The sequence below is a fragment of the Protomyctophum parallelum genome, assembly GCF_964188405.1.
Source record: "Protomyctophum parallelum genome assembly, chromosome: 21".
NCBI lineage: Eukaryota > Metazoa > Chordata > Actinopteri > Myctophiformes > Myctophidae > Protomyctophum > Protomyctophum parallelum.
In genome coordinates, this window is record NC_139713.1 from 23,166,631 (window position 1) to 23,194,114 (window position 27,484).

The window sequence follows — 27,484 nt, forward strand, 5'->3', positions numbered from 1 at the left end:
ATATTATTTGATTAACCGAAAGAGTAATCGGTAGAATAATTGCTAAGAAGACGATTGATGTGCTCGGGTGTCAGGAGCAGTTGAACACCGGGAGATACAGTACGTCGTCCCGGTGGGGGCTCCTCACTGGCAGGCGAGTCAGCTGGATACAACAGCAGTGACAGCAAACTGGCATAACAAAGAATAAAAGTGGGTAAAAAGCAACAACAAAACAAAACACAGATATATAGTAACATGGGGCCGTATTTTCACCAGTGTTATACATACCCTACCCTATAACCCTTATCTATACCCCTAATCCCTAAATGTCTTTGCCTTTTTCACCGTTTGGAAAAAAACATTTTTGAATAGTTCAAACAGACAATCTACAAGCTCACAACATGTCAATGTAGATCGGCTAGTTGAACAATTTTAAAATGTTTTCAAAATAGTAAATAAAAGAAGTTTAGGGATAAGGGGTATAGCATGGCGAAACTAGGGCACATAAAGTATACAATAAGCGGTGCGTGTTGGATGGAAAGCTCATATGTCCAAAAATGACTTTTCAGGATAAAAAAAAAGAAAGAAGCTAAACGTAGGCCCACCCAAGCAAGGTGTCAGCGAGACAAGCGTGTGCTCCCTGCCGAGCAGTGTGATATCAGACTCAACACGCCTGCCTTGTTTTAATTCTTTTTTTTAAACTGCTGCGTCAGCCTACAACACGTTGGGAGTCAGAACAATGAAAGATGACCAGCATCCGGAGCCATCCGTAAAAAAAAAAAAGTAGGCCCACAAACGTTTCCTGAACTCATACATCTGATAGATTATGCACATAATTGGAAATGTGACAAAGTGTTTATTGAAACCGATATTTTATTTGTTGACCCCTATATTCAAAGATCACAATGTGATATTGCACAGAATAACAGAAAGCCATCTTACACTTTGAAGGAAGAGTCTGTGTAGAATATTAATAATAACAATCTGTAAAGTCTCTGCTGTTAAACTGAAAGTTCTGGTGGGGAGGGGAGGGGCAGGGGGACTACCAAAAAACAAACAAAACAAAACATACATCAAAATAAATAATTTCATAGAAAAAGTCTCCAGTTATACATGCAAGTAAAGTGGCTACCTAAGCAGACAAACATGACCGTACACAACAGGACATTTGGTTTCCTCCTCATTTAAGTACGCATCCTAGCCCCATAGTGAAAACGCAGTTCAAAGGTCAATCAAGTAGGCCAAAAAAGTAGCATGAACTGATCAAACAAACATACATTGATCAATGATTTAACAGGTATGCAATTAAAGCCGCTATTTGTCCCGTCAATTGAATTAACAGAACACTCACATCTCATAAAATCTGGTACTTTTCTCTTTGACCTGTTTTTCTTTTTAAACTCCAGTTCAAGACAAAAACGCATTTGAAACAAAACCAAAAAAAGGAATAGGGGGCTTATATGTGAAGTTAACTCACAGTACCTAAAAAACTTGCAATATTACAGAAGCCGTCCATGAAATAGATCCAGTATTAATAACAGTAATCCAGTAGCTGTGAACGACCAGTTCACCCAAAGCTAACGGATTCCAGCACTTAGATCATAGTTTAACAACTTAAATCCCATATACTTTGTCGAACTGACAAATTTGTGAAAATAGCCAATCTATAAGCTCACAACGCATCACACATCTAGACTGTTTTGATCTTATATACCGGCTTTTTTCACTATTTAAAAAAAAGATGTTGATAATCACATGACCCCCAAGAACATCTGACTGTGATCTGCCCAGGGGCATTCGCACCGCACGCTCAACTTTGCAAACGACCGCGGTTTTGACGGGCTAGACTGGAGCCTCCACCAGTGTGGAAAAGATCATAGTTCTGAGTTCTGCTGATACGGGGGGGAAGAGGGAGGGAGCAAATGTTAAGAGGTTGTGCTGAATTATTTCATAAAAAAACAATAATAATAATAATAATAATCAGCAAACTGTACAAGGTTGAGGCACTTTCAAAGCAGCGTGCACAGAGGATGGTTAATGTACGTTTATGTACAGATGCATATGCGCCCACACACGCACGCAGCACACACAAACACACACGCACACGCACACACACACACACACACACACACACACACACACACACACAGTAGAGCCCGACTGATGCCAGATCTTTGGGTCCGATGCTGACCCTGACTTCGGAGATTCCTAGTCCACCGATTAACAATGTTTTGAGCAATATTTTGTAAAAGAAAAAAAAGAAAAAAAATTAAAGGCCTTATTACACAAAAAGAAAATCTATTATGCTATCTATTAATCTATGCTATTACTTTTCTTTCGTAAAAATAGGGACGCCAGGTTTAAAGTCGCTAAAATAATCTCATCCAAAAACTCAAATAATGTCCGTTATCAGCCAGACCCCCCCCCCCCCCCCCAACACACACACACACACACACACACACACACACACACACACACACACACACACACACACACAAATGGATTTGGACATCCCCATCAGGAGGAGGAGTCCATGCTGAAGAGCTGGATGCCCTGCGGGCTCCAGTGGAGACCCACTCCCGAGTTGAAGACCAGGGACCACACATAGGGGATGAAGAAGTCCTCTGGCTGGTCCTCCTCCACGTACTTGAACTTCAACTCCGGGAACTTCTAAACGAGACACACACGCGCACAGAGATAGAGAGAGAGAGAGAGAGAGAGAGAGAGAAGGGAGACAGAGACACACGGTCATAATTCAAAATCAACCCGTAGCACGATACATGTCGTATCGTGGCCTCTGTATCGTGACGCGCAACGATTGTGAGGTTGTAGGCAATACAGAGCCATAATCGGTGTCATTTTTTCATTATAGCTATATCTATATATACAGTAGCAAGTTAGCAACATAGGTTTTTCAGAAAACTCTTGGGATTTAGAACAGTGTAGTTCTCAAAAATGGCAGATATACAAGAACGTTTTTGAAAAAAACCTTGAAAGTGTTGAATAATTTTCGAGGCAAAAACCCCCACTGATTTAGGAGGCATTGGTAGAATGGGCCTCAGGTCTGATCTGAATGGGTTAATAGGAGGTGATGTAATTCCATCTCAGTGGAAAAGGTAAGCTGCCGCTTGGGAACAGGTGTCATCCCGCAGCCTGACCCCTGACCTTTATAACGAGCTGGATAACCAGTGTAAAGAACATGGACTGGTCGTCCTGGTGACATCATCAGTCTAACAGGTAAAAATAATTAGTACATTGAAACTATAAACACTATATTCTGTCTACAGAACATGCTATCTAAATTAAATTTTTAGCATTTGCATAAATAAGCCTGCAGCACGCTCCGATACGCCACTGTTCTATTTTCTGTGCCGCGTCGTTGCGCACCCGGTGTGTGTTGGGCTTCAGAGAGCCCTATAGGAATCGTTAAATGAGAACCGTTAAGGAATCGGACCGCTAGGAGGGTATCGTTGCGGAAATATCCCAACCCTAGCTATATATATAATATTTTTAGCTTAATATCTTTTTAAATTAGCATTATTCCAAAGGATTTTACAAACAAATAAATAAATAAATACATGAAATAGACAATTTGTCATGAAAACATTTATCTAAAGAATTCCATGAATAAATGAAAATCTAAGAAATGACATACATTAAAAAAAACAATAATAAAAAACATTTAAGAAGTTGTGTAAAAAAAAAACATTTGTACACTCTCAAGAGTTATGGTGGTCCTTGAAATGTAAAAAGTGTGACATAGCGCGTCGTCCCATGAAGAATAAATGAGTGCTCGAGGCAGCCCATTACGGAGTCGACTGCAGCCAGACAATCAGCATGACTCAGACACAGACAGCAGCCCTACGGGGGGGGGGGGACTCGGGGGCCATATGCCATATGACTACCGAGGTGAGACCACCCACGTGACCACCTGGCCCTCCCAGACAATAAAGAAGCACGCTTATTATCTGGCGCTGCTGTGCTGGGTCGATGCGTGTGCTGCTGGGTGTGCAGCCCCGCCTATACACTGTATTAAAAGGTTTGGACCATATATCAGCCACGCTTTCACTTTTGCGACGACACTACTGGCAACGGCAATTATGGCTATTAATACTGGTAAAGTCAATTATGTCTGATAGACACTTTGTGTAGACCCGTTCTCTCACTACTGCCTTCACTAGGGGTGGGAGAAAAACTCATTCACTTAAATATCGGGATTTTTACAAGATTACAAAAAAAGATTCATGTCAGAAAGACTGACTGACTTTATCTGGCTGCATTAAAGTGTATGATTCAACTTGTCATGGTTTATATTGTTTAAAAGGTATATAATTGTTTTAAAGGACCTACAACATGAAATTCAACTTTTCCCATTGTTTTGTGTTTTTTTGTGCTCCCCTAGAGGTCTTCTATCCCCACAAATACCCAAATTCAATCAGGCTTTCTCATCGTATTTGGGATTATATGTACAGTGGTCGACTTTGTATAATCCCTCCCCCTCTTTCCAAATTGAGCATTTATCTTTGGAGACTGTGGGAGGTGGGTGGGCCTTATTATAATTAGTCAAATATGTGGGAGGGGGTACGTGGGATTAGGGTGTGGCAGGGAAATCATTTTCATACACAGCGCCCCCACCACATCAGGACATTGTGGTACTGCAGCTAAAACTGTGTTAGAAGAAGCCAGACAGAAATTACATGGACTGGTTATATCAGAGATTTAGGCTCAAACCATTAGAAATAATATGTGAGGGACATAAACAATATGACATTAAATATTAAAATACAGTTGCATGTTGTAGATCCTTTAAAATGTTCTAGTATTTAAAAAAAAAGTAACTTGTGGGGACAAAAATTGTAATATTGAAGAATTGCAATATGCAAGAATTGTTTAATCGCAATATAAATCGACTCTGCACCCTAGGTATCAAGAGCATATCGAATAGGGAGGTAAGTGAATCGTCCCATCCATAGCCTTCACCCATTAAAACCTGGAACGCGTCATTTTAGATTTGAGCTATATATATATATATATATAGGGTCCACCAAAATCTCCCGGAGGGGGCGTTAACATATGTGTCAAGTGGTAGCGGCCGCCATGTTGGCAGGCATTTCTCGTTTGTTTACAGTCAGCGGCCATCCGTGTGCGTTCTAATTTTTAAACACCAGAGGGAGTTCAACGAGCTCGTTCCTGGCGACAACACAGTGAGCCAACACCAGGATGGAAAGAAAAATCGTCGGCCTCGACAAGGACAAGCTTAACTTTGAGGAAAAGGAGCGTTACCTCAACAAAATCAAGGATATTGACGGTCTCGACCCCTATGAACACACTGACTGAATAGAGGATTCGATCTTCTACCACCACTAATGCGTCTACATTTAATGTTTGTCCTTGTAAGGTATTTCGAGGCCGACGTTTTTTCTTTCCATCCTGGTGTTGGCTCACTGTGTTGTCGCCAGGAACGAGCTCGTTGAACTCCCTCTGGTGTTTAAAAATTTGAACGCACACGGATGGTCGCTGACTGTAAACAAACGAGAAATGCCTGCCAACATGGCGGCCGCTACCACGTGACACATATGTTAACGCCCCCTCCGGGAGATTTTGGTGGACCCTATAGCAACATAAGTTTTTGAGGGGTGCCAAACCGATGAGGGACTGTGTGTGGGGAACTGCCCATAGATCCGAAGTCCCGTTAGTCCGAACATGCACTGCTCCCGTGCTTGCAGTTAGGTTTAGGTTTGCTCCCGTGCTTGCGGTTAGGTTTAGGTTAGGGTTAGAGATAGGGATAGTAATTTCGGAACAATGAACCTTCTGACTAATGACACGGACCCTGTGTGTGTATGACTGAGTACGTCCAAGTGCTTTCCAATTTGAATCCTGTTATGTCCTCTTATGTCCAAACAGTTTTGAACATGAGCGGTTTCCACATGACAGAGACGATATACTTAGTTGACCTTGGTGCGCTCCTTTTTCCCCTTCACCGAATAAAATCTCTCCGCCGAAAATAGCCAATGCACAAGCTCACGTTCACTCCATAATATGGACGTGATGTATTACCCAACGCATTTAAGCCTAATTCATACTTTGACGTTTTAGAAACGGAGTATAACATCTTGTCCAGAAGCATGTAGATCTGCTACACACATACACACACACACACAAGTGCATGCGTGCGTGCGTGCACACAATCGTACGACGAGAGCATAAATTAGCGGAGACAGACCCCTTACAGCCAGCCGCCACGTATAAAACATGAACCACGTGCTGAAACAGGCAATTAAATAAAGAGAGCAGGGGAGAGGAGCGGAGAGAGAGAGAGCCCATTGATTAATGGACGGAGCGCCCGGACGTCGAGCCGGCGCGCCGTCCCGCCAGGAGGGGTGGCTATCGGTGTAACGAGGCGCGCTGGCAGATTTATGCCCCCCTCCCAGGTCACTGTGCGCAGCCTGGTGACAAAGCGTCCCGACGCACGTCCCCCGTCCCCCACGTCTCCCGTCCCCATCTCCTTGAAATGTCCTTTACGTGTGAACATGTGGGCACGAACGGAGCACACACTGAAGACCCTAGCGTTAATGCTAATGAGGATCACAGTCTTTTTGTCTTGTGTGCCAGTGGCTCTCTCTCCGTCTCCCTCACTCTATTCTACGGTATATATTGTCGCTGTTGTCGGGGCGGACACCTCTCATCTCTGCATCTCCGTGGTTTTTGGCGTAAATGAACGCCCTGATCGACTTGATCGTACTTCAAGGTCACACGGGAGCATCCAAAGTGGCAGCTCCACAAGCTCCAGGATGCAAGGCGAAGCGGCCCGTCTTGAGAACCACTGTTTTACACATTTACTGCATTAGGGTGTTAGCAGACTTTCCTCCTCTGAGATGAGAAAAGGCTGTACGTAGCACGATACGAGTGTACGAGACCAATACGTTATATCTAGCACGTCTGCCGTGCATGGAGGTCATCTCCTCCTACGAAATTGGGTAGGTTTTGGGGGCCGTGTGGACTGCAGATGGCGGACATGTATACTGTCTCACAAGGACCGCTGTGCTGTGCACCTTTTGCCTAGTTCTTATTCAACTTTATCTTTAGCATTATAAAAAAAATCACACCTGTGTGAACTGAGTGGTGCACCCCCACCCCCCCTTCCTCTCTCCCTCTCTCTCTTTCTCTCATTAGCAGGCAACAGTGCAGCACTGTCTCTCTCTCTGTTTCTGGCACAACAGCGCCCCTACTGGTACTCAGATAATACTGGTGCTCATTAACGTCACATAGGTTAACGTCACATAGGCGGACACAGGGACACAGACATTGCTGTTCTTTGGACTCAAAAACAAACAGCTAGGTCACGATGCGATGCATTGTGAGCTTGTAGATCTGCTATTTTCAACAGATTATTATACATTTGACAACTTGAAATGAGACATTCTGCATATTGAGTACTTTCTACTTTTGGTACTTTAAGTACATTTTGATGCCAACACTTTTGTACTTTTACTCAAGTACATTTTGAATTCCAGACTTGTACTATGTTCTATGTTCTACATTGCAGTATTGATACTTTTACTTAAGGAAAACGTTTCAGTACTTTCCCCACCACTGATAGTTCCCACCACTGTTTACCTTCAGTCTGTCTTTGGGCAGTGCTTGGGCTCCTTTCATGATGACCTCCTGAACCCTCTCCACCGACAGGTCACTTCCTGCCTGCTCCAGACGGTGGCTGAAGAAGCCAATCACCTGAGGGGACACGCAAGAGAACAAACATCCAATCACATTACAAAACCCCAGTTGCAAACTCATCCCAATGGGGGGGGGGGGGGAGGGGTTGTGATTTGATCTGTAGCCAGATCAGCCAACCAGGCGGATAAATGCATCTGTGGCTCGAAATAACATGCAACTATCTGATTGATTCATTAATCTAACTGATTAATCCATTCAGAACAGGGCTGCAACTATCGATTATCTTCGTAGCAATTATTCTGTCCAACACACACACACGCAGGCGCACACACACACACACACACACACACACACACACACACACACACACACACACACACACACACACACACACACACACACACACACACACACACACACACAGTTAGCAAAATGACTTAACATATAGCATCAGTCATTTTGACCACTTTATCCATTCATATGTTGGCTATGCTATTTTTTTTTGTTTAAAAGATATTTGGAAAATGTTGAATAATCTAGCTATTTTTTTTAAATAACACAACTCTTCTCTTCTGGAGGTCCACTGGCACAAAACCTTTTCAGATAGGGGTCCAGATTTGAGGGGGTTCTCCTTGGCACGAAAAGGTTTGAGAGCCTACTGTGTGAAACATGCTGTACCGCCACGCTGCAGCTCTGACAGCTTAAGTACCACTTGATGAATCCATCAGCCCCTCAGTGTCCCGAGGCCCCGTGTCAAATATTCATTCAGAGTGTATCCTTATGTCTTATAGGAGGGGGGGGGGGGGGGGGGGTCAATCACAGCCGTGACTTCTAGAGTCTTAAAGAACGCCCTAGAGACAGGGAGGAGAGGTAACTAGTTTGCTTCTGTATACCCTATACAGAAGTGTAAATGTGTGTGTGTGTGTGTGTGTGTGTGTGTGTGACTGTGACTGTGTGTGTGTGTGTATGTGCATGTGTGCGTGCTCTGCCATAGGCTCTTCTGTTATCCAGGTATGTGGGAAGCCAACGATGTAGCGTAGCGTGCATCAGTTAAAGCTCCCCCTTAGGCTACGCTCTGAAAGCCTCCCCACTCCGGAAAGCAGCGACGCTTTGCTTTTCCACCGCATGCCAACGACTCACATCTACTCGCTTTGGTCTGTCGTTGAGTTGGAGCTTCTGGGGAAGTGCAAAAAGCCCTGCCGCTGTAAAGACTGCGACAGCAGCAACACAACTATACATTTGACAGAAAGGTAGTCTATGGCCGCGCCTCAGCCAAACCAAGGTAGTCTATGGCAGCGCCTCAGCCAAACCAAGGTAGTCTATGGCAGCGCCTCAGCCAAACCAAGGTAGTCTATGGCAGCGCCTCAGCCAAACCAAGGTAGTCTATGGCAACGCCTCAGCCAAACCAAGGTAGTCTATGGCAACGCCTAAGCCAAACCAAGGTAGTCTATGGCAACGCCTAAGCCAAACCAAGGTAGTCTATGGCAACGCCTCAGCCAAACCAAGGTAGTCTATGGCAGCGCCTCAGCCAAACCAAGGTAGTCTATGGCAACGCCTAAGCCAAACCAAGGTAGTCTATGGCAACGCCTAAGCCAAACCAAGGTAGTCTATGGCAGCGCCTCAGCCAAACCAAGGTAGTCTATGGCAACGCCTAAGCCAAACCAAGGTAGTCTATGGCAACGCCTAAGCCAAACCAAGGTAGTCTATGGCAACGCCTCAGCCAAACCAAGGTAGTCTATGGCAACGCCTCAGCCAAACCAAGGTAGTCTATGGCCGCGCCTCAGCCAAACCAAGGTAGTCTATGGCAGCGCCTCAGCCAAACCAAGGTAGTCTATGGCAACGCCTAAGCCAAACCAAGGTAGTCTATGGCAACGCCTAAGCCAAACCAAGGTAGTCTATGGCAACGCCTAAGCCAAACCAAGGTAGTCTATGGCAGCGCCTCAGCCAAACCAAGGTAGTCTATGGCAGCGCCTCAGCCAAACCAAGGTAGTCTATGGCAACGCCTAAGCCAAACCAAGGTAGTCTATGGCAACGCCTAAGCCAAACCAAGGTAGTCTATGGCAACGCCTAAGCCAAACCAAGGTAGTCTATGGCCGCGCCTCAGCCAAACCAAGGTAGTCTATGGCAGCGCCTCAGCCAAACCAAGGTAGTCTATGGCAGCGCCTCAGCCAAACCAAGGTAGTCTATGGCAGCGCCTCAGCCAAACCAAGGTAGTCTATGGCAGCGCCTCAGCCAAACATAGTCTATGGCCGCGCCTCAGCCAAACATAGTCTATGGCCGCGCCTCAGCCAAACATAGTCTATGGCCGCGCCTCAGCCAAATATAGTCTATGGCCGCGCCTCAGCCAAACATAGTCTATGGCAGCGCCTCAGCCAAACCAAGGTAGTCTATGGCCGCGCCTCAGCCAAACCAAGGTAGTCTATGGCAACGCCTAAGCCAAACCAAGGTAGTCTATGGCAGCGCCTCAGCCAAACCAAGGTAGTCTATGGCAACGCCTCAGCCAAACCAAGGTAGTCTATGGCCGCGCCTCAGCCAAACCAAGGTAGTCTATGGCAACGCCTAAGCCAAACCAAGGTAGTCTATGGCAGCGCCTCAGCCAAACCAAGGTAGTCTATGGCAACGCCTAAGCCAAACCAAGGTAGTCTATGGCAACGCCTAAGCCAAACCAAGGTAGTCTATGGCAACGCCTCAGCCAAACCAAGGTAGTCTATGGCAACGCCTCAGCCAAACCAAGGTAGTCTATGGCAACGCCTCAGCCAAACCAAGGTAGTCTATGGCAACGCCTCAGCCAAACGAAGGTAGTCTATGGCAACGCCTCAGCCAAACCAAGGTAGTCTATGGCCGCGCCTCAGCCAAACGAAGGTAGTAGCCTCAGCCAAACGAAGGTAGTCTATGGCAACGCCTCAGCCAAACGTATTCTATGGCCGCGCCTCAGCCAAACGAAGGTAGTAGAAAGGTAGTCTATGGCCGCGCCTCAGCCAAACGAAGGCAGGTCCGGTGTGTCACAGGAGCAGGACAACGCGCCATAAACGTATGCATCATACAGTAACTGGAACGCTCGCCCTAAACACACTCGCTTTCTTTTGTTAAGAAAAATAAATAAATAAAAAAAGCCTGGGCGAGCGAAGCAGGAAAAGAGGCATAGGAGGGGAGAGAAAGCTTGTATTTCGCTAACCAATAAGAGCGCAGAGGGGCATCACTCCAAATTTGGTGAAGTCAGTGTTCTCCACTGCGTTCTACTGGGGGGTGGAGCGGGGGGAGGGGAGGGGAGGTTTTCAGCGTTAGTTGACCCTCTATTCCCAGAAAAGCATACTGTAGGTCTCTTTCAGGCTAGGAATAAGGATACGTTTAGGCATAGTTTTATTAAGGTTACATTTAGGAATAAGGATAGGTTTGCCTGCAGAGGTTTAGGAATACCTGGTGGCGAACTCTCCAAGGTCGGCGAATTTGACTTGGACCGAGAGTATTTTGGGGCGAGCGTGCTACGAGCTTTTAGATCTGCTATTTTTCAATAGCTAAATTATAACACTGTCCACACATTTACTAAATATCCGTACGTTTTGGGTCTGAGAGGCTAAATGTCATGGTGGTCCGCGGCTCAAAAATGCTGAATAAACAATGGGCCCTGATATGAAAATGGTTGAAAACCACTGATATAGCGGCACACAACAACGCAGACGAAAACATTCCTATGGAGGGTTCAGTGGACCGTGTTCTGACCGTGTCCAGGTTCTGCATGATGTCCTGGAAGGAGGGGTGCGTCCTGAACTGCTCAAACAGCTCCCTCTTGTAGAGCAGCGCGTACACCAGGTTGGGGTTGTGGTGCAGCGAGTTGGACAGGCAGGAGTTGATGATCTCCAGCATCATGCGGATCACCTCCTCGATCACGTTCAGGTCCTGGGCCTGGTGGTGGGGGGGGCAAAGGGGTACAAGGACTCATTAAAACACCACCTCAACCTTGTGTCCTGGTTTTGAGTAACACGTTTCCAGTATTGTCTCGGTGTTATGTGCTCTGTGTTGTTTTTGATGTGGGTGTTGAACTTGACTGTGAAGACGAATATCCTACGGGACAATAAAGATTATTATGTATTATTATTATTTATTAATTTCCAATGCTTTTCTTCTTTTTTCCAGAGAGAGAGAGAGAGAGAGAGAGAGAGAGAGAGAGAGAGAGAGACATCCCGGACGAGCAATGTGCTGCCATTCGTCCCAAAGGTTTCATACCAAGTGAATGCAAAACACTGAAATACCGGTATGTTTTTATCCCAAGCTAACCTCTCCTATTTCTGACAGAAACGGCACAATTCTTATGGTTTTGTAAGATAGTTTTCTCTATATTGCAATGTAACACAGCTCCGTTTACTAATGTCTTTATTCCCATTTAATTGTACAGAGGGAGAGAGAGAGAGGTGGGGTTGATGGGGACCTGACATGTTCAGTCAAGTCAAACGATTAAAGTGAGTTCATCCAAACAGATTTAGTCGGAAAGAGCTCTTGGCGAAGCTACAAAAGACAATCATAATAAATCAACGGCAAAAATAAAACATCGCAAATGTCTAAATGTTACTCTATATGTAGGCCCAAAGCTTCCTGGCATGATATGAGCATGTCCCACTCATACACGACATGGAAGTGTATGTACTGTACCTACAGTATGAGAACAGCTCAGCTGTACACATACATACAAAACTGCTACATTTCAGGATGCCAAAGTAGCAGATCTAGATCAAAACGTGGCACGAACAGATCCACCACGTTTGATGCTTTTGTGTCATACTGTAGTATGATCAAGTAGGGCGTTCATTTATGGAAAAAACAAAACAAACCCCAAACTGTTAAAATTTGCAGATAATACATTTCGGCTCGACAGCAACAATATAGAGCTGGTTAAATAATTTGGTATTGGTCTCAACTGAGACTTGTGTGTACTGCTTGTCTATCAGCGTGCTGGCTTCTCTGTGTACTCCCGCCTGTGCCTGCCCGAAAACATCAACAGATTCTGATGGAACCCCCACTGTTATCAGTCGATATGCGGGAAAGCAAAAGGACATCATAGCAACATTTCACTAAAAAGTGTCTAGGATTGTCCTTTGATTTCCCGCACATATCAACCCAGCACACTGAGACACACGCAGCATATACACAACACGAGACACTGGAACTCAGTGGAGACCGATGACTGTGAGGCAGCCTGATGCAGCAGTATTGTCAAAACAAAACGAAACAAAAAAAAGCAAAGCGCACAGAAAGATCTTCAAAGAGATACAGTAAATCACCAGGCCGCGTGAATCGCCCACGCATGGTCCAACAAAGATAAAGGCTCCCCCCTGCTGTTGTTTGTGTACCCACGCTGTTGTGTAACCGCCGTGAGTCAAGTTTTGAAAGAAGTAACAAGTCATCAAATATAATTGTATATTGTTGCCATTCCCGTCTTGAAAGGCAAAAAACCCCAAAAGGGGTTCCCGTCCAAAATGAGTTTTAAGGATTAAAATTAAAAAAATAGCAAAAGTAGCAGATCTACAAGCTCAAAACGCCCCACTTCATGCCTGTAGTATGATCAAGTATAGGGTGAAAATGTATGAAAAACCCCCAAAAGTTAAAATATGGAGATAAGCGACGATATACTACATGCGTCCGGACAGACACAGATGTCAACGGAAACTGGTAGGCCGATTCACACAACCTCAATGTGGTTATTTCTACGTTTTAATAGACAGGTGGATGGACGGACACACACCACACACACACACACGCACACGGATGCTCTTCCAGACAGATCACCCCGTGGGCGTAGGATGGGCGATCGTGGAAGCAGGGGAACGGTTGGAGAAACAAAGCACTTTAACAAGCTCTGAACGGAATAAGACGGGGAGACAGAGAGAGAGACAGAGAGAGAGAGCTCTACATGAATAAGACGGGGAGACAGAGAGAGAGACAGAGAGAGAGAGCTCTACATGAATAAGACGGGGAGACAGAGAGAGAGACAGAGAGAGAGAGCTCTACATGAATAAGACGGGGAGACAGAGAGAGAGACAGAGAGAGAGAGCTCTACATGAATAAGACGGGGAGACAGAGACAGCGAGAGAACGGGGGTGTGGGAGCCAGGCGGGGCTACTCTGACACAGCTTAATGAGATTAGCTGAAGCACAAGAAAAAAATGCCACATGGGAATTCAGGTCACATGCAAATAGGATAGTTAGACGTGTGTGTGTGTGTGTGTGTGTGTGTGTGTGCGCGCGCGTGCGTGCGTGTGTGTGTGTGTGCGTGTCAAAGGGATGAGATTAAGTCAGGGTTCACAGTCTACCATGAGGAACCCAGACATACAGAGTCTCCTCAAACTCATTCATCTCTATACTCTGTACTTCCTGCTCCCACTTCCTCTACTTCCTTCTCCCACTTAAGGTCCCTGCATACCGATGCGTTTTCCCACCCGAATATCGGAGCAAATTTTGGGTCTGTCCATCGGTCTGCAAAATGCACCACTGGGCAAACACCTTTACTCTGTACTTCCTTCTCCAAACCAAGGACTGTCTAAAGAGGACGAGACGCGAAGGCCATATGGGCGACGCCATGTTGCTCCATGGAAGGAAAGAAACATGTGCAGTTGAGACCAGGAAGTTGTACATGCACAAATTTGGGCATGCACAAATTTGGGCAGCTCTGCACTGCGTTGCGCTGCATTGCGTTGCGTTGTGTTGCGCTGTGTTGCGTTGCGTTGCGCTGTGTTGCGCTGCATTGCGTTGCGCTGCATTGCGCTGCATTGCGCTGCATTGCGTTGCACTGCATTGCGTTGCGTTGTGTTGCGCTGTGTTGCGTTGCATTGCGTTGTCTTGCGCTGTGTTGCGTTGCACTGCGTTGCGTTGCGTTGCACTGCGTTGCGTTGCGCTGCGTTGCGTTGCGCTGTGTTGCGTTGCGTTGCGTTGCGCTGTGTTGCGTTGCGCTGCGTTGCGTTGCGCTGCGTTGCGTTGTGTTGCCCTGCGTTGCGCTGCGTTGCGCTGTGTTGCGTTGCGTTGCGCTGTGTTGCGTTGCGCTGTGTTATGCTGTGTTGTGCTGTGCTGTGCTGTGCTGTGCTGTGCTGTGTTGTGTTGTGCTGTGCTGTGCTGTGCTGTGTTGTGCTGTGCTGTGCTGTGCTGTGCTGTGCTGTGTTGTGCTGTGCTGTGCTGTGCTGTGCTGTGCTGTGCTGTGCTGTGTTGTGCTGTGTTGTGCTGTGCTGTGCTGTGTTGTGCTGTGTTGTGCTGTGCTGTGCTGTGCTGTGCTGTGCTGTGCTGTGCTGTGTTGTGCTGTGCTGTGCTGTGCTGTGCTGTGCTGTGCTGTGCTGTGCTGTGTTGTGTTGTGCTGTGTTGTGCTGTGTTGTGCTGTGCTGTGCTGTGTTGTGCTGTGTTGTGCTGTGCTGTGCTGTGCTGTGTTGTGTTGTGCTGTGTTGTGCTGTGTTGTGCTGTGCTGTGTTGTGCTGTGCTGTGCTGTGCTGTGTTGTGCTGTGTTGTGCTGTGTTGTGCTGTGCTGTGCTGTGCTGTGTTGTGCTGTGCTGTGCTGTGCTGTGCTGTGTTGTGCTGTGTTGTGCTGTGTTGTGCTGTGTTGTGCTGTGCTGTGCTGTGCTGTGTTGTGCTGTGTTGTGTTGTGCTGTGTTGTGCTGTGCTGTGTTGTGTTGTGCTGTGTTGTGTTGTGCTGTGTTGTGCTGTGTTGTGTTGTGCTGTGTTGTGCTGTGTTGTGCTGTGTTGTGTTGTGCTGTGTTGTGCTGTGTTGTGCTGTGTTGTGCTGTGTTGTGCTGTGCTGTGCTGTGTTGTGCTGTGCTGTGTTGTGCTGTGTTGTGCTGTGTTGTGCTGTGTTGTGCTGTGCTGTGTTGTGCTGTGTTGTGCTGTGCTGTGTTGTGCTGTGTTGTGCTGTGTTGTGCTGTGTTGTGCTGTGTTGTGCTGTGTTGTGCTGTGCTGTGTTGTGCTGTGTTGTGTTGTGCTGTGTTGTGCTGTGTTGTGCTGTGCTGTGTTGTGCTGTGCTGTGCTGTGTTGTGCTGTGCTGTGTTGTGCTGTGTTGTGCTGTGCTGTGTTGTGCTGTGCTGTGCTGTGCTGTGCTGTGTTGTGCTGTGCTGTGTTGTGCTGTGTTGTGCTGTGCTGTGTTGTGCTGTGCTGTGCTGTGCTGTGCTGTGTTGTGCTGTGTTGTGCTGTGCTGTGTTGTGCTGTGTTGTGCTGTGCTGTGTTGTGCTGTGTTGTGCTGTGCTGTGTTGTGCTGTGTTGTGCTGTGCTGTGTTGTGTGTGTTGTGCTGTGTTGTGCTGTGCTGTGCTGTGCTGTGTTGTGCTGTGCTGTGCTGTGTTGTGCTGTGTTGTGCTGTGCTGTGTTGTGCTGTGTTGTGCTGTGTTGTGCTGTGTTGTGCTGTGCTGTGCTGTGCTGTGTTGTGTTGTGCTGTGTTGTGCTGTGTTGTGCTGTGCTGTGCTGTGTTGTGCTGCGTTGTGTTGCATGCTCATGACATCACAGACACTGATGTCTCCTCCACAGCCAGACACCGTCGCACACGCCTATGACTAGACACTCATCATTAACTGCGATGATCCTCCCCCCTTTTCTGACTTGTTTCACAATTTGCATAAACATTGCAGGCAGACCGTGTGTGTGTGTGTGTGTGTGGCTGCATGCGTGCGTGTGCGTCATAAAGCAAGGGTTCTCAAACGTTTTGTGAAGGTCCCCCACATTAACACAAACCATATATAAAAATATTTGGTTCCAAGGACCCCCATACAAGATCTGTGCTGTTTTTTTGTTTTTAAGAAATAAGGTGGGTCTACTATAGACCTTGTAGATTGGAGCTTTGCAAATAGCCAATGTAAATACTATAGGTTAAAAGAAAAAAAGAATATCATTATATAATATTATGCGGTAGGCTGCAACAGTGTGTGTGTGTGTGTGTCTGTGTGTGTGTGTAGACATGTCAAGCATGTACTTGGAAAATGAGACAGGAAGGCATGAATACCCATTCACATCAGTGCATGGGCATCATCATTCTGACACACACATGCTATTTGTTCACATGCTCTCTCTTTCGACACACACACACACACACACACACACACACACACACACACACACACACACACACACACACACACACACACACACACACACACACACACACACACACACACACACACACACACACACACACACACACACACACACACACACACACACACACACACACACTCCCCTGTGTGATGATTGCTGAAGGATGTGTGTCAAACAAATGAACCATGCTTGTGTGTGCATCCACACGTGTGTGTGTGTGTGCACGCGCGCGCGTGTGTGTGTGTGTGTGTAGGCTTAGGGACAGAGACATGTAAATCCCTGTAAAGCAGGAGCTGGCATCATTAAACCAACAGCTTAGTTAGTAGCGACTGGCCCTGCTGCTGGCTGGGCTCTGTCACAGAGAGAGAGAGAGAGACATTGATAGATAGCCACTGATTAAAATCGGTCGATTTTCACTCCAAATGACTCGATCAGGTAATCAGTAATTTACCCAATCCTGGGTGATACCTATCTTTTATGAGCCAGACAGCCCGCACCACGCACACACACACACACACACACACACACACACACACACACACACACACACACACACACACACACACACACACACACACACACACACACACACACACACACACACACACACACACACACACACACACACACACACACACACACACACACACACACAGACAGTTTTGACATGAGTTTTCACACCATATTTATAGCTGCATTGGGAACTCCTGATATTATCTGGTTATGGCTGAGTCATGGTGGCATGAGTGCGGCGACGTGGTGACATGACATGAGCGTGACACCAGAGGTCCCGTAAGCAACTTTTAATATATAGGATAATCATTTTGGAAATATTAAGAATATTCCCCTTCGGTATTGGGCAGGGATAAAAAATTAAAAAAAGACGGTCATCGGGCCCCCAAACCCAACCCCCCCCCTGACGGGATAGATACAATGTCTAGATAAAGCAGACAGACATTCAGACAGAGAATGGAGACAGGCAGGCAGGTTGTGTAAGAGCCCCGGGAGACAGACCTCTAAGAAACACCATGGTCCAACTCTCTAGAGACATCTCGCATCACAGACCAAAACACACCCAGGAAGAGAGAGAGGGAGCGCAACACACACACACACACACACACACACACACACACACACACACACACACACACACACACACACACACACACACAGCAGAGAGAGAGAAAGAGAGTGGGAATTGTGGAGATAGAGGAAGACAGGGAGGAATCCATAAGAGAGAGAGAGAGAGAGAGAGAGAGAGAGAGAGAGAGAGAGAGAGAGAGCTCCACTCCGCTGCAGTCACTGTCTGGCTTGCCTTTTGGGAGGAATTAAATAGGTCATTGTCTGACCTGCATTATGGCACCATGACCATTTCATAATCACTCCACTTTTGTAGAGCACTGCACACAGCCTGGCCCCCTTATTACGGCACGCACAGTCGCACACACACACACACACACACACACACACACACACCCACACACACACACACACACACACACACAGACAGACACACACACATACACATGGAAGCAGACACCTACAATAGGCCCTATAGGCAGTGTTTGCTGCCCAAACAAAAGCTACAGCATTGCAGTCACTCTGTCTGTCTGTGTTTCTGGCAAAGACAATGATGGGTCAACACTAGACCATGTCTCCTCATAGTTCAACAATCAATTCACCAGTTAGCCGTCTAGTGTTTTTTTTCTTCCAACCATGCTGAATGAATTCATTTGACTCTACAGTAGGTAAAGCCCTTCAGTCTAAAAGCCAATAGCCAGTAGCCAGCACATTTTGAGTTGGTTATAGTCAGTCTTTTGTAGGGCTGTCACAATTACAAATGTCGACTGATTGTCACACAAATAATTACGATTAACGATTTAATTCTGTTTTTGGCGTTATGAATGGAACATATGAATTATAATAATAGAGAAAATAGCTGATCTATAAGCTTACAGCGCGTAATGAAGTGATGCGTTGTACGTTTGTAGATCTGCTATTTCATCTTTTTTAATGTATGGACAAAATAATTGTGAGTATCTCAAATAATTGCGATTATGACGATTATGTAAAAATGGTGACAGTCCCAGTCTTTTGAATAAAATACCCGCCAGGGTAAATGTGCTGCCGGCGAGCATGAGGAAACACCAGTAGCTAGAAAACAAACACGGGGGGTCGGGGGGCGGTGCTGTCTGGCAACTAATTGAAGCGCCACGCTTTGCTCTTGCGACTGACTGGGCGCTGGAAAGGCCAGGAGGACGCAGCAGGGCTGCCCTAATTGCTGCCTGTCTGGACACACAGCCAGCCATTAGGACCCCAGTGCACCTGCTGCCCGTGGTGAGAGACAGCCCGCTGCGCTGCTTACATGACAGGCACACCGAGACGAGACGGGGGCGAGACGGGGTCTGCAGTGGTGGAAGAAGGACACCCGTTTATGAGACTTTAACGCAGCACTATATGGAACTTTCCTCTTCTATCGTTCCTCTAGCTTCTATCGTGAGCAGCATCAGGTGGAAATCCATGTCAGATCCTGTGTCTGGGCGAGACACATACCGTGGCACGGTCTAAAATGTCTCAACACAAGAGCAGGGAGACAAAATACAACCACCCCAATTGTATACGTTTTAGTGTAAAAACATACTCAAAGTTTTTTAATACAGCATCACACTCGTTTTAACCCACTTTATCCATGTATATGTTGGCTATTCGAAAATAGAAGATCTATGAGCTTGTACATCTGCCATTTGTGATCATGTTTTTCACGAAATATCGAAAAGGTTTGGAATATGTTAAATAATAATTATTTATTTATTTATACACAAATCATCTCTTCTGGGGGTCTTTGGCGCAAAACATTTTGGGTCCACGGCCCAAATACATCAATTTGGGAGACCACTGGTGTACTAAATACAGACAAGGACAGACAAGCGTTGCTTACAGGTAAACCGACATGGAGTCAGTTATGGTCGATTAGACAAGACAGACAGTAGCCAATTAGCCCCGGGCTGCAGGCGGAGAGAGAGAGAGAGAGAGAGAGCAGCCCTAAAAACAGCAGGGACCAAGCAGTCAATAAGCCAGACAGTGACTCATCATCTGATCTGCATGCAGCTGTCTGTCTGCAGCCCCGTGCACCATGCCAACGCAATGACTGCCCCCCCGCCGCACACACGCACGCACACAGAGACGTCTGCCCACAGAACCATGCCAATTTCATGACAGCTATACACACACACAGACATTCAGAGCAATGTTATTATAGCTTTGAATCTCGGTTCGTTTTTAAATTTTAGTCAATTTTGCATTTGTAATTTCATCTTCAGTTTAGTTTTAATTCGTTTTTTATTTTTGGTACGTGAATGCAAGGAATCCAGGGAAAAGTTGAATTAGATTGTTATTAATGACCTGAATCAAGAATTATAGGCCAAGAGGTAAAGAGGCCTGTTATAGCGCCACCATGAGGCTGATTTGAAAACCTCATTTAGCATACCCAATAGTAACAGAATCCTTTGGAAAAATAAACACGTCAAATGGCAAATTAAAAAGGGCTGTGGTTCACGTTACAGATCACTTAAAAATCCTCCGGGAAACTGATGATTTACTCATCGTAAAAAACTGTTTTACGATGAGAAAATATGCAGAGAAAGACAATAATCTGATAGTCTGTCGGGTGGAAACCTCATATGTCCAAAACTGTCACTTTTCAGGATATAAATGAAAAAAATAGCAGATCTACAAGCACACAAACGCGATGCTTTGTGCCACGTTTCCAGCTTGTGGATCTGCTACTTTTGATGCATTTGTGTGTCACAGTTGTAGTATGATCAAGTATATACAATTTCTTGGTATCAATGTACTGTATATCTATATATTGTATATCTGCTATTTTTGAATAACATTTGAAAATGTGGCCCAAATATTTGAATATATATTCTTTCAGAGCGAACGTTTTTAACTCAAGTCTTTGCTTCCCCCATTTTTGGATGGGGGTCGGAGGCCAATTAGATATAATTTTTATATAGAGATAAGGGGTTTCTGTCTGCCCGACAGCAATAATATACAGGCATGATACAGGATGACACATGGCTGGTGTTTACATCATCCTTCACCAAAGGAAATGTCTCCGAAGCCTTAATGCAGCAACTCTGCCTGTTAAATACAAATCACACACAGTGACTCAACCAACACACAAACACGCTGGGAGGGTGGTCCAATGTGCTTCTGGCTGTGTGTGTGTGTGTGTTCAGTGTGTGTGTGTGTTCTCGTCTCAGAGATGTGCAACCGTAAACAGACTAGAGTACCGCTAGTTTTGCCCGGGAGACAATACACGCAGAGACGCGCGCGCGTCTCTGTCGCGCGCCAACAGTATACATTCGGGTCTATTTGGTTCCAAACTATCAATCATTTGGCTGGAGAGACCAAAGGGAACACCTTCAAGGACCCCTTGGGGGTCCCCAGACCCCACGTAGAGGACCAGTGCCATAAGAGTTGGCTCTTGTCTTGAGTCTGACACTAACCAGATACAACAGCACTCACACTACCACACACACACACACACACACACACACACACACACACACACACACACACACACAAACACACTCACACTACCACACACACAAAAAAACACTCGAACCACCACACACAAAATACACAAACAGAGGGTCTGTGTTTTTCACACACAAACACTCAAACACACACACTCACACTACCATACACGCACGTCGCACACACACATAAACACACACACACCGCCACAGAGGTCTGCATGTTTCACACACAAACACAGACAGATTAGAAAGGCTACAGTGTCACATTAAGGCTGCAGACCATTTTGTTTAATCAACATAATATATATCCCTTAATCTGGTGTCCCTATTTTAGGCACGTTTTCAATACTAGAGGCCTCGCTCACATCTACGTCACACTGCCGATTCAAGCCATATATGCTAATTGCTCGAGTCGTAATATATATTAGGGATGTTCGATATTGGTTTTTCTACCGATATTGTCCAACTCTTCCGATTCCGATATCAACCGATACTGATATATGCAAGCTTTTATCACCAAAAGTAAACTATATCACATATCTAATGAAACAAAATAGTATATAAAATAAACTAATAAAACAAACAAGGTGATTCTTCTGCTGTAGATTTTTGTTTAGTCTGTAAAATAGCACGCAGAAAAACCGATATTTTCCGATATCACATTTTCCTGCTATAATCTGACAATAATATCGGGAGGCCGATAATAGCATTGTATATATATATTAGGGATGTCCCGATCACGTTTCTTTGCTCTCGATCCGGTTCCGATCATTTTATTTGAGCATCTGCCGATACCGATTTTTCCCAATCCGATATTTATAATTATAGAACAGGTTTATACCATATCACAATAGTACAATATCCCAAATCACAGACAATATCCAGTCTAATATCATGATATGGATTTGACATTGATACTAGGGATGTCCCGATCAAGTTTTTTGGCTCGTGATCCGATTCCAATCATTTGAAAATGATGTGATCGTTCCTGGTTTCCGATTACCCAATCTGATCGGGACAATTATATATATATATATATAGAGAGAGAGAGCAGAGCCGGTGAAGCGGAGTTCAGAATGAAACTACAGTAATAAACTCACCGATATTAAGTAAAGTATTTACACACTGTAGTTGTCCCCATTGAGCGTATGACGCATGTTTTTTGCCTTTTTCCTGAGACAATCTTTCTTGAATGCTGCCACTGGAACCACATTGAGTGACAGTGATGGCAAAACCCATGTACAGTACGCCTATATATGATATGAAAACAATCAACCAGGAATGGATAAGTACGTAAGTTGGAGAAACTACCAACAACAGAGCTCACTGCTGCATGTCTGCTAGAAAAGCAAAAATAAAGAAATATATTAAATAATATTAGCGAATACTTGAATTTAGATTTACAGTGTCGAATAGCGTTTCACTGTTGTTCCGTTGATTCATCACACACTGGTTATCTCCGTCATACTTGTCGTTCCACCATGTGTATAACTGTGTATAGTGTGTATAGTGTGTATAGCCAGACGATGTGAGATCTGCACCCAGACGTCTGTCTGACGGTGCCGTGGCTCTGCGACACTACGGCGTGTGTACATGTCAACACAGAGAACACTGAGACGGGCCCACAGGGAAAGAAGCGTCCAAACAACAAACAGCAGGAATAATGATGTGTGTGTGTGTGTGTGGTTTGTGTCTGTCTGTCCCTGGGTGTCAGACGTGTCAGCAGTTGTTGCACGGTTGAAGGCTCATTCAAATGCACATGCATGCACGCACGCACGCACTCTCTCACACACACACACACACACACACACACACACACACACACACACACACACACACACACACACACACACACACACACACACACACACACACACACACACACACACACACACACACTTTAGGCCATTTGTGGGGAACCTTTAATGTTTGACCTTCTCCCTTCCCCCCAAATTGTGTGTAAATCTGCACGCATGAAGATCATGCAAATGTAATGTGACAGGCAGACAGAGGTCTAGACAGACATGTTGTACAGTCCTAGAGGAGCAGGTGCGTGCATGTGTGTGTGTTACGCACATAGTCAGGCAGGGCGGTGTTGTCTCCCTGTCTTCCTCTCAGTGATTGCGTGGCCTGTTCCAACACCTTGTTGTGCTTCTTTGACAGCAGAGCAAATAAACTGTGGACACACACACACACACACACACACACACACACACACACACACACACCATCAGTTACAGCTAAATGTGTGATTTCCTGAATCCTGTTTGCAGAGTGTGGTGTGTGTACCACATACTGTAGACTATGGTATCTGACAGCGAGTCGCGGGTTCAATTCCCGGGCCGGGCGCGACCTTTGCTGCATGTCACTCACACAATGACAGAGCATTAAGCTTAATAGCTTCATCCTCCTTTTATCGAAATGTTTATCTTCCCTCAAAATTAAGAAGGAAAACCTCATCTAAAAGGTAGAGTAAGTGAATTTGTGTTGTTAAAGTGTTAAATAGTTCCATTTATAGTTCTGTGTGTGTTTGGTCAGTAACAGTACACGGCTCTGCAGCTTTTTTGGAAACAGACATGAAAAATACATTTTCATGTCGGGATACAATTTCATCCAATCAGGAGAGAAACCTCATACAGGATCAAATTCAAACTCACAAATGGGTACTTTGAAAATGGATTTTCTGTTTATTAAAGCACTAAAGAGACCCCTTATTGGACAAAAACATTGTAAAGCAATGCTTACAATCAGAACATAAGAAAAGCTTTAACCTTTTAACAAGAAAACATTGTTTTAACCAAAAGAAACAAACCATCATTTACACTAGTGGTTTTCAACCCTTTTCATATCCATTATTTATTCAGCATTTGAGCCACAGACCACCATTTGATGAGATTTAGCCCCTCAGACCCAAGACTATTTTGTTATCGTTGGATAAGATTTTGTCCACAATTCCAATGCTGTATTGATGTAGTGCCATAGGAGAAATAGCAGGCCAAAATTGATCCAAATAACAATTATTCTTCTACATTCTCAAATTGTGCAGACTTCTTGTAAATTAAATAAGTAATGCAGATGTTTAACAATATTTTAACTCTTGAGGGCGTAATTTATGTATTTATTTCTTATACATCGGAAAAACTGTGAAAAAACTGCGGGACATTGCCGAAAAACGCATCAGCCTGCAAGGACCTTTTCACTACCAAAAGCAACAGCTGTCAAGCTGTCTGCACTAGAACACACTCCTGCAGAAAGACATGCTAATTATCCCTGTCCTTTAGACCTGCTAACAGCTCATGTGACAGCTGAATGGAGCAGCTATGAGAGGCTCCATTTGTAACCATTTCTTTCTTTGTGTTTTCTTTTTTTTCCTTCCAAAGACGGCCGTACAGCCATGTAACTAACTGGTGAATAGGACCTTGTGTGTGTACCATGAAGTCAATTCCAACTGGAAGACCACCTGGGGATCCTCAAACACAAACAAAGCACAATGCCCTGTTAGCCCATTTAGACCTTAGACCAGACTTTACAAAATGTCTTCCAAATCCTGACAGTCTTCTGAAAAACTTAGCAGTGGTACTCTTCTTGTCAAGGACCCACAGAATTATCTGTATTTGGCCGCGGACCCCCATCTGAAAATCTGTTGTTCCAGGGAACCCCCAGAAGCAAATATTTGAGTTAATAACTTTCACTGTGAAAGAATATATATTCAAAGTCTTTGCACTCATTTTCACAGATTTTCTAAAATAGATGAAGTTTAAAATAATGGTTAAAGTGGTTTAAAGCTATAAGGTGACAGAGATGCATCCTCAGATCTAAATGGTTAGACTCTGGTTCTATCTTCATGTCGAGGACCCCCAAATTGATATTTATTTGGCCGCAGACCCCAATTTAACAATATTTGGTGCAAGGCATTCCGATAAGAAAAGATGTGTGTTGTCGATCAATTATCAAAACCTTTTTGAAAATATCTGAGGTAAAAGTGTTAAAGTGGTTAAACTGATTTTGATGCTATATTGACTACTTTTGCTGGGGAGTGGGGACCCCCCCTGGAACCTCCTCAAGGACCCCTGTGGGTCCCCGGAAAAGAGTTTGAGAACCACCGCTCATACTTGGTGACAGAGTTTGTAGTGACAGACTGCTTTTCATGTAGATCTGTATATGTTCTATAATTGCAATACTATTGCACCTCACCAACGGCCAGCTGATTGATTGATTTATTGATTGAAGTATTTATTAACAGTTTGCAGAATTACAGTACATTTCAAGCACAACTCAATACAAAAACTGTTAACTGTGAGTGGACGACACCAAAAAGCATTACACTTGTTTACAAGAGGGTCCACCGTTTTCAATTCATCATAACATTTAGAGACGAACAAATATACACTTCTATATAGCCAAAAACAGGAAATTATTTTAAAGGACGTAAAATGGGGGAAAAAACATACAGTGAGGGCCGGGGAAAAGGGGTGGATGGGGGATTCAGATTTGACGGGGGCCAGTTTCGAATTGCAGCCGTCTGTAGCCCTTTGACAGAGGTTTTGAAGGAGTCAAGGGATTCACATGTCTTAATGACAGTTGGTAGGGCGTTCCACATTTTTGTGGCATAGGAGCGAAATTAATGTATTCCCTTGTTTGTGCCGAATCTGGGCTGCACATGGTTTGTTGCACTCCCTCTGGTGTTGTGGTTGTGGACTTCATTGACATTAAGGAAGTATTTAGACGGGTACATGGGTATCTTGGTGGTGTATAGAATCTTGTGGACCAGACCCATTGCAAGATGCTGTACTCCGTCGTCAACCCTAAGCCATTCCAGCCTGTCAAAGTGGGCAGGGGTGAGGTGGGTTCGGGGGGTTGAGGCCCATTAGCCTGACCAGTTTGTTTTGGGAAGTCTGGAGCCTTGTTTTAAGAGCCTTTGAGGTGCTGTATTACCAAGAGGTGCATGCATAGTCGAATAAACCTTGTACGAGGGCTCCTTTAGGGTCTTCAAGGTGTTTTTATTGACCAGTGAGGAGATCCTGTATATGAATCTTGTTCTTTGGTTGACTTTTTTGATAACGTTGGTGGCCATTTTATCACCGGAAAGATTTGCCTCCGGGATGGAACCTAGGTAGGTAATTTCATCTTTTCGTGTGATAATATTGTCACCCACTCTAACCAAGAAGCCATCCACCTCATGTAGATATCATGTAGATTGACTATATTCAAAGATTCCAATGTTTGTATTTGACACAGCTCATAATATCGTCTCTGTCGGGTGGAATGTCACTGTTCAGGATTCAAATTTAAAAAAAGAGGAGTAGTTGTGACACATTTCAAGCTTGTGGATCTGCTACCTTTGAGTGACGCTGTAGTATGATTGAAGTAGGGTGTTTATTTACAAAATAAATAAATAAATACAAATAAAAAAGTTGGAAAAAGTATATATATAAGATGTTTCTGCCTGACAGCAATGACATACAAGCATACACAAGAGTCGATCAGCGGTGGAAAATTCATAGTAGATGGGGTGGGCTGTTTTAACCTTTATTTTAAAAAATAGGGCCTAACAGAATGGTGTGTATGCGTGCACGTGTGTGTTTGTGAGACTGTGTGTGTGTGTGTGTGTGTGTGTGTTTGTGTGAGAGTGAGTGAGTGTGAGTGTGTGTGGTCGGCACTCTGGTCTTCTGTTGACAATCTTATCTGCCCTTCAGTCATGTTGCTCAAGCTGGTCCTCGTCTTACACAAGTGTCTCCTCTGTACCAGGCTAGCAAACTGCTGTTTTTGTTGAGTCATCCAGCCCTTTGTTTTATTCTACTGAGCCATCTTAGGGGGGCATGTATGTAAACACATAGAGCATGTTGTTTTGTTGTTAACAATCTACCCCTTAAGGGAAGCGACCGCAAGGCGCACAGAAAGTCTTCTGAAAAAGCTCTGAGCCGAGTTTGACTTTTTTTCTGGCAGAGCAGAGAAGCTGGGGAAAGTTTTACTTTTTTCTTTTCTTTTCCGAAGTACTAATGATAATTATGATGAAATCAAATGCGTGGTGGAGTGGGGTTCACTTCAGACAGAACCCGTCTGTCTGCCTGTGTCAATTTTATGTCCATAAATGGAAATGTATGTGTCCGTCTATGTCCCTTTCATGTCCATAAAGGGAAATATTTATGCGCATGTATGGACATTGGTGTGGGGTACGCCCAAATATGTACAGTAGTCTAGGCCATTCAATGACTTTATATTGGCGTACTCCA

The 27,484-nt window shown here is 44.9% G+C and overlaps 1 protein-coding gene across 2 annotated transcripts in view; it reads right to left on the reverse strand.

Annotated features, from left to right (window-relative positions):
• Positions 1-834: 834 nt before the first annotated feature.
• dym (dymeclin) overlaps positions 835-27,484 on the reverse strand; it is a 64,559-nt gene continuing 37,909 nt past the window's right edge. Inside the window, exons 14-18 of one of the 2 annotated variants that reach the window (XM_083793539.1) lie at positions 23,328-23,427; positions 11,374-11,556; positions 7,597-7,710; positions 2,474-2,649; positions 835-1,868 (exon numbers count right to left, since the gene is read on the reverse strand). In XM_083793539.1, coding sequence (XP_083649665.1) covers positions 2,497-2,649; positions 7,597-7,710; positions 11,374-11,556; positions 23,328-23,427 — 550 coding nt within the window. In that variant the 3' untranslated portion in view covers positions 835-1,868; positions 2,474-2,496. Of the gene's footprint in view, positions 1,872-2,473; positions 2,650-7,596; positions 7,711-11,373; positions 11,557-23,327; positions 23,428-27,484 lie in introns of both variants that reach the window. The other variant, XM_083793538.1, reaches the window with a different exon arrangement.